The sequence below is a fragment of the Aptenodytes forsteri genome, unplaced genomic scaffold (genome assembly GCF_000699145.1).
Source record: "Aptenodytes forsteri isolate BGI_AS27 unplaced genomic scaffold, ASM69914v1 Scaffold340, whole genome shotgun sequence".
NCBI lineage: Eukaryota > Metazoa > Chordata > Aves > Sphenisciformes > Spheniscidae > Aptenodytes > Aptenodytes forsteri.
In genome coordinates, this window is record NW_008795441.1 from 1,794,642 (window position 1) to 1,802,137 (window position 7,496).

At 40.5% G+C, this 7,496-nt stretch overlaps 1 protein-coding gene across 1 annotated transcript in view; it reads right to left on the minus strand.

Moving 5' to 3' along the window:
* Positions 1-7,496, minus strand: part of ERBB4 (erb-b2 receptor tyrosine kinase 4) — a 423,308-nt gene that overhangs the window by 38,491 nt on the left and 377,321 nt on the right. The window contains exon 20 of the mRNA XM_019472536.1: positions 430-585. Coding sequence (XP_019328081.1) covers positions 430-585 — 156 coding nt within the window. The remainder of the gene's footprint in view (positions 1-429; positions 586-7,496) is intronic.

Consider the following 7,496-nt stretch of genomic DNA (forward strand, 5'->3'; position numbering starts at 1 on the left):
TGGATGCCCCATCCCTGGAAACATTCCAGGTCAGGTTGGATGGGGCTCTGAGCAACCTGGTGTAGTTGAAGATGTCCCTGCCCATGGCGGGGGGGGGTTGGACTATAATGATGATCTAAGATGATCTTTAGAGGTCCCTTCCAACCCAAACTATTCTATGATTCTAAAACAAGACACAAAATGGAGCATATGAACAAAACCTAATTCTGAGTGTGGAAACTCTTCAGACAATTATATTTCGGCACCTGGAGAAGCTCACTGAGCAAAAAATGAGCAGCTTTTATGTGTGCTGTCACAACACAGTTTGCTAAGTCACTGACAGACTTTCTTACATAGATAATAGTCCCGTAGGGATACACTGCCCTAAAGAGTAACTTCAGGAGGTTTGTCACAGTGATATATTTACTTCCAAACATGTACAGCACTCACCTTCCCTCCATCAGCATTATACTCCTTCTCATCCCCTTCCAAAAGTCTGGCCAAGCCGAAGTCAGTGATCTTCACATGGTTTGGTGATTTTACCAAGACATTACGGGCTGCCAAGTCCCGGTGGACAAGTCTCCTCTCTTCTAAGTACATCATTCCCTGAAGGACAAAGAACAGTAAAATAATCTTAATGAGTCTTACATGATTTTTTAGAACTACTTTTCACTGGTGACATGTAAAATTTCTGGTACTCTTATTAGTATTCACAATAAGAACATGGCCTAGAGGGCAGAAGTTCAACACTGCCCTTGCTCTAAGCAGAAGGTGGGATTAGATGACCTTAGGTTCCTTCCAATGTGAACGATTCTATAAGATTGTATGGTAACTGCCAAAGGAAAAAAAAAACAACAAAAAACCACACAGATATCTCCTTTACTCCAGCAAGTTTAAAATCTGGAAATGTGAGACAAATAAAAGAAATAGTATGGCCCTTATTTTTCAGACGGGAAATCTGAAGACTGTAAAAAATAATCAACCTAGCCAGAGCCCCACAGAAATTAGGCCAGACTGGGAAACAATCCCAGCTCTTCTATGTTCCAGGCAAGTGTCTTCAATTCAAGATGAAGCTTCTTATCCATCTCCAAATGCTTTTAATTGGACACAAATTTTCACTACCCTCAGTGGATTAGAAGGAAAACAATTCTTTATTCCAACTGCTGCAACCCATTTGCCTTTTCACTCCCTTAAAATTTTGCATGTAGTATTATAATATGACACTAGATCAATGGCCATTTTTTTAATGAGCATATATACACTGTTAGAAGTACTTTTGTTAACAAGCCCATCCAGCTGCCCTTAAAGACAAGGTAACATATACTCAAGCTGCCTGGCCTTAACCTTATTCTTACTCTGATGAGAGACTAACCATCTACCATCAGTATGGAAGTTTACATGATGCTTTGTGACACTGAGATGAACACCAAAGCTTGGTCTTATTAATTATATGACACACAAAGGATAGTCAGGCAGGGTTACAAGCCTATAATTTCATTATAAGGCATTTATGACATTAACCATCATTATAAGAACCTACAGATGAAATTACACACTTGATAATTACCCTTAAGGTATCTCTTAATATATTAGCTCTGTATAATATATATGGTAATTTTTAAAAAGTCATTGTTGAACACCGAAGAGATAATATTATCCCATAATACAGATGATAATTCAGAGAGTCACAGGTGATTAAAATAACCAGATTACTCAGTGTTATGGGCCAGATTTTATTCCCTTTCACAGCATAAGAAGCTCACACATACCTATCCCCATACATACCAGGAGGACAATGCGTATGGGTAAGCCACCCCTCATGGTCACTGGGCCAGAATGTAGCCCTTTCTTGACAGAAAGTGGATGTCTTTACAAAAAGCAGCAAGTGGAGCTCTGAACTGCTGTGGCTTTTAGGTGAAAAATTTCAGTGCAAACACCGCTAAAAGGTTTGAAAATATGTGGGAAAACATTTGGCATAAACACTATTTCATTTTTAATGTGGTAAGCTTTGCTGCAGTCAACACGAAGGTGGTTTGAAAGGGGACACAGAGACTCTTTGGCATAAAGCAAATAGAATTAATTTTTAAAAGCACTGCTAGTTGAAGCAAACATACCCTCCTGCCAATTGCAAATCAATACTTTTGGCTGTTGAACATCAGAACTGTAAGTCTTTGAAAGCATAATGTTTTTTGACACCAAATTAAAACCTGTAGAAAAAGGATAAATAAATCTCATAGGTCCAACAATTGTGAGTCACACAACAAACACACCATGAAACCAGAGGCACCAGGACTTAGCACAAGAATTACCATCTGAAGAAATCCAACCAGAAAACGACAACACAGTCAATAGCAACGACACCGTGTAATAGAGGAAAAACAATCACAAAAGTGGCCCTGTAAAATTCAGACAGATTGGGAATTCATATAAATCCTGTTTCACATCTCTAACACTGAACAGTAACCAGAAAGCACTTCAAGGCAGCGTCAACACTACTCATACCAAGTACTCTGGGAAGTAGGTGGACTACAGCAACCTCCCAGTTTCATGTCTATCCCTCTCACCCGGGAGTCTTGCAGCCAGTCTGATGAGATGTCCACAGGCAGGTGTCAACCAATGTGTCTGGACGTGCCTCAGTAAGCCACTGAGAGAGCACCATGCCCGTGCTGTGTTGGGCTGAACAGTGCATGCAGGCATGCAGGGCTCTGCGTGCTTTGTGGAGCAGCCTCTGGCCCACAATCACACGTCCAGCCTTGCTGCTCTTAGAGATAGTGAATCTAATCTTAAGGGTGACTTCAGGGTGCCCTTAAATATACCGCAGTCGTTCCTCACACATCTAAAATTATACTGGTCCTTTGCAGTTCCTAAAAGTGCTGGCCTTGAAGCCAGGATTGCAGTCATGTGCAAACAGACAGGCGCCCTTGTGCTTCCCCCAAACACTTCTCTCCTGAAGCTCACAATCTCTTTCTCCAGCTTCCAAGGGATTAAGCACCTCTCTTCAGTCTTGCAACTTTCACTGCAAAAGAGCTCCTCCCTGAACAAAAAGTCTCAAGGTGCTGCTTTCACTTCCTTTCTACTTAGTTTAGGAAATACCTCAAATTTTTAGAATGAACAGAAATAGTTCTAAAACTTCATAGATTTGACATAACTTCCAATATCCTTATTTGGTCAAAATTCTCAATACCTCAGAATAAGGGGGGAGAAAAGAAAGGCCCAAACCTGCAAACAGGTCTTTGTGGGCAGAATCTGATGAGGACACAAGAACCCAGAGAATTTGATGAGAGAATTCTGTTGGTATCAGAATACATTAGGCCCAAATAAAATTGTCATTTTTAATAGATTAATTTGCACCTATCAGCACTGAAATGCTATGAAGATATTGCAGATTTCTTTTGGCAGAAATGAAGAAATAGAATTTCTGTCTTGTTAAAATCAAAACAGATGACCTGTACCGAGGCTTTAGCCTCCCGTCTTTAGCTAATGATGGTAGGAATGGATGGTAAGGTGTCCAGAAACATCTTTCATTGAAAGAGTTAAACAATCAAACCATTAACCATGCCTCCTAGGTCTTATTTTACCTTTTCTACATATCTAATTTCCAAGCATTTTTTAAACATGTAGGCTAACACTTTAGGATGCTTCACTGTTTATTCTACTCACTCATTTCCATTTATTTCAATCTTGTGCTATTATTTAATATCGTCTTAGCAAGATTATATTTTATTCAACCTAACCTCATACTCTCTTATGAACTAGAAAGATGTCTAATCACCAACCTGAATACTGCTCCTAACCAATACCACACCTGGTTTTCTTTTCTGTCCAGAAAGTGGGTAGAAATAGCTGTCTGTGTATCATTGTACTTACAGTTTACTTCACCTCTGTCAAACAAGATTCTCAGGGCTTTTTCCCACCTGTGTTATCTGCAAAGCTAAAAACAACCTATGTAGGGTTGACAGCTACAAAATCCTCTGCAGGTCCATGACCTGCAGAAATGTAAATCCTCTTAGGAATACCCGGTGTAAACATGTTTGATTTTCCTGATATCCTATCAACACATTTTAAAGGTAAATGGTGGAAGTATAAGAGAAAACGTATACATATGTATATGTTTTCAATAAATGAGATTATACAAGCAGAATGAAAACTATCTAAAAATGAGAATCCTACAGTATTCACTGCAGCGATACTGTCTAAACATATACTATGCCAAGAATCATCATCTGAAGGCATTTTCGAACCTGGCAGGAAAAGTGCTCTATATGTATCTCTAATCTTTTTACATGAGGCAGAAGTACGGTAACAAAAAATACTCTCTGCATTATACAGCTGGTGCCACCACCACCCAACAAGCCCATGATCAAATACCAAGAGGATATTTTATGAGAGTTACAAGACAAAACTACAAGTGACCTTAGACCCTGACAATGGAAAGGGATTTGTTTGTAAAAATGACACTTTAAAGCCTGATCCAAAAGACACTATGCTGTGCCATTTGAGATGTGATCTGCGAGGCTGGGGAAATGAAGAGCCCTTCAGGACTTGTCCAACTTAGAGCTATGCAGATCCCCTATAATTATCGAAGCATAAAATGTCCACATAATAAGAAACCCCACACTTTAGTATATGCATTAGAATATCCACAATAGGGTGGGACTTTTATACTGAAACCACTGAGAGGAAAAAGTTCAACATTAAGGCATTAAGGATCAGTTGTCCCATTATCTCTGAGCCCAGATTCATCTCACACAAACACAAGAATCAGCCAGGACCTACCCATCACTGATACTTCCTCATCACAGTCATGGCAGAGGTTTCCTCACAGATAACGTCATTAGAAATGCAATTACTGCTAGGATCCCTTAACATAAAATCACTCTCTGAATCAGCACCTAATGCTATTAAGAAGTCAAACAGCCACTGCAAACAGCTATAACACAGATAAGTTGAGGAAGTCCCTTTGGAACTTCAGGATGAGCGAGGAATAGCCTTTTATCTTTCACAGCTGTGCCCCTTATCCTCACCCATTACCAGAGTCACGTACGAAGACAAACATGTGCTATATGGATCTTTACTTAGACATACATAGCAGTAAAACCGCCTGTAGCCTGGATCCCTTCTACCTGTGTGATTATGCAACTGTGAAAATGTAAATTCTCCTTTCAGAAGCAGACGCAAATGCCCTTGCCAGGACTTTGATAAGTGTTAAAGATCTTTTATCCTGGCCTACACAATTACTAACCTGACCTGCCCATGTGTTTATAGATTTCGCACAAGGCTTGCAACAGCACCAGGGAAACTAATAGCAATGTTGAGTGGTAGAAGAATAGGCTTGTAATAAGCCAAGACAGCTTTGTTCAAAGAAGGGAGGTGGACAGGAAAGATGTAAATGGCCACTAGGAGCTTAACTCCAGTAAGAATTTCCTACCTGTTACTTTTCAGCCTTGATAATTTTCTATGTAATAACTAGGGGGGATAAAAATCAGCAGTTTTACTAGCTGAGGTGAATTCTGCTCTCTACCCATCAGTTTACTCTCGGAGCTGGCTAGAAATAACAGAGAACAAAAATTATCTTGTTCAATAGACTATAAGTTAGTCATTAAGAGATATAAAAGAAGAAAGCCTTTCCCAATTTTATTATAGGGTGTTTGTGAAGTCTCCAGGACTGCAGCTAGACAGATTTGGTATGGTCATTTGAGGTACGGTCAGGTATGCTCATGCTCTTTTCACGAGAAAAATGACAGACCTGAAAATGAGGTAACCTGTGCTGGCAACAAACTGAAGTGGGACAGTGGGAAGGAGACTGTGTCAAAAAATCCATGGGAGGAGAGAAGACAATGAGTTGGGACAGCTTTCTGATCTTTCCAAGTGCTGAACTGCAGTAGAAAGTATCAAATTAGGTTCATAAAATATTAGGACTTCCAGTGCTGCAGACATCTACAGAGGAGTATCATCAAAGGTGGGCTGGTAGTGGAAATAAAAGAATAAAGGGATTTTTTAAAAAAGCAAATTGAAACTTTTCTGCAAAGTTATGGGTTTGTCTCTTGAGATCTCCTGCCTTTAAGATGTGGTCACGATTTGCTGTTTTCTTACTTTACTACCAGCGTTACTTTCTGCTGCTGTCATTTGTCTCCCAGTTCCTGAGGGCAGTTTTTGAGCACAGCCTCCATTTGTACAGCTCCGAGTGTAAGAGTTGCAAGCACAGACTGTTTCAGATGCTCTTATTTGATTTCCTTCACTTTTCTGGATTTTTCAGAGTCCCACCTCCCCGCTGAGGATGCTTCTGGATTCGTTTCAAAGGTGGCAGCTGCCGTTCAGGGAATGTCCAACTCTTTAAATTGCATGAGCGTTGTCTGAAAGCTCTTTCCATTAGGTGCCTGTACCTCATTTCCAGAAAAAAGGTATTCATTACTCAGGACAGAATTTAAGCAGCTATGTACATTTCATTAAATGCAAAGTCCCTTCGGGATGATTACCAGAGATGAACTGCAGTGTGTTGAATCACTAACTAAAGTATATACATATGTCTTTGCAAGATGCAAGACATCATTCTGCAAGATGATTCAAATTAAAAAAATAAGATAAAGACCTTCACCTGCCCCAAGAATTTCAGCAGTACCAGCAGATAGCAGATATACTAAAAACGCTTTTTTCCTCCGGTGTGACTTTTTGCTGTTTTCCATAATAAACATTATCTTCTCCCTAAACAGAGGGAACGTTGATCTTAACCCATCCAGAAATTAAGAGCAGCCTGCCTTTCTTCGATAATAACTTCCACCCACCAAAGCCAGCACACATGGCAGATTCATCAAACAGGTATGTGAAGGAAGAAAATTTCAAGTCCAACTCAAATCTCATGGACATTAATCTCCAGCCTTGGAGACTGCCCTCTTTTCATCCTAATAACTGGAGGCTAGCTTACTAACAGGAATCAATACAGAAAGCTTGAAATGATCATCTTTTCCCGCACTTACCCCATGGAAAAAGTGTAATTTTACCTGGGGCTAAATACGCTTTCAAGGAAAATGCAGTGCCCTTTGTTGTCAGGAGCAACCAGAATCATCTAAGTAGCTGTTACTCCAGAGATAGCTGTGGGAGGGAAAAACTGACACTGCTCTGAAATACACTGACTCAGCTGCAGAGGTGTGATTTGTAATGTAGGTCTGCTTGGGAGCTGGGACTGGAGGTCATCCTCACAGCCAAGGGAGAGCGAAGGATGCTAACAATTTCAGTCCAAAGCTGCCAGACTGAGCTGAGGACTCACACCTTGTGCTATGCACACCTCCACCAGGTTAACTGCCAAGGACTTCCGAAAATGTCTGGAGTTCATCCAACTCCAGTAAAGCTGGCAAGGAAGGTCCATTCCTGCATTCTGGGCTGTGGTGTAATCCCAAATATTTAGGAATCATTAAGGTTGGAAGAGACCTCTAAGATCATCGAGTCCAACCATCGACCCAACACCACCATGCCCACTAAACCATCTCCCTAAGCGCCTCATCTACACGTCTTTTAAATAC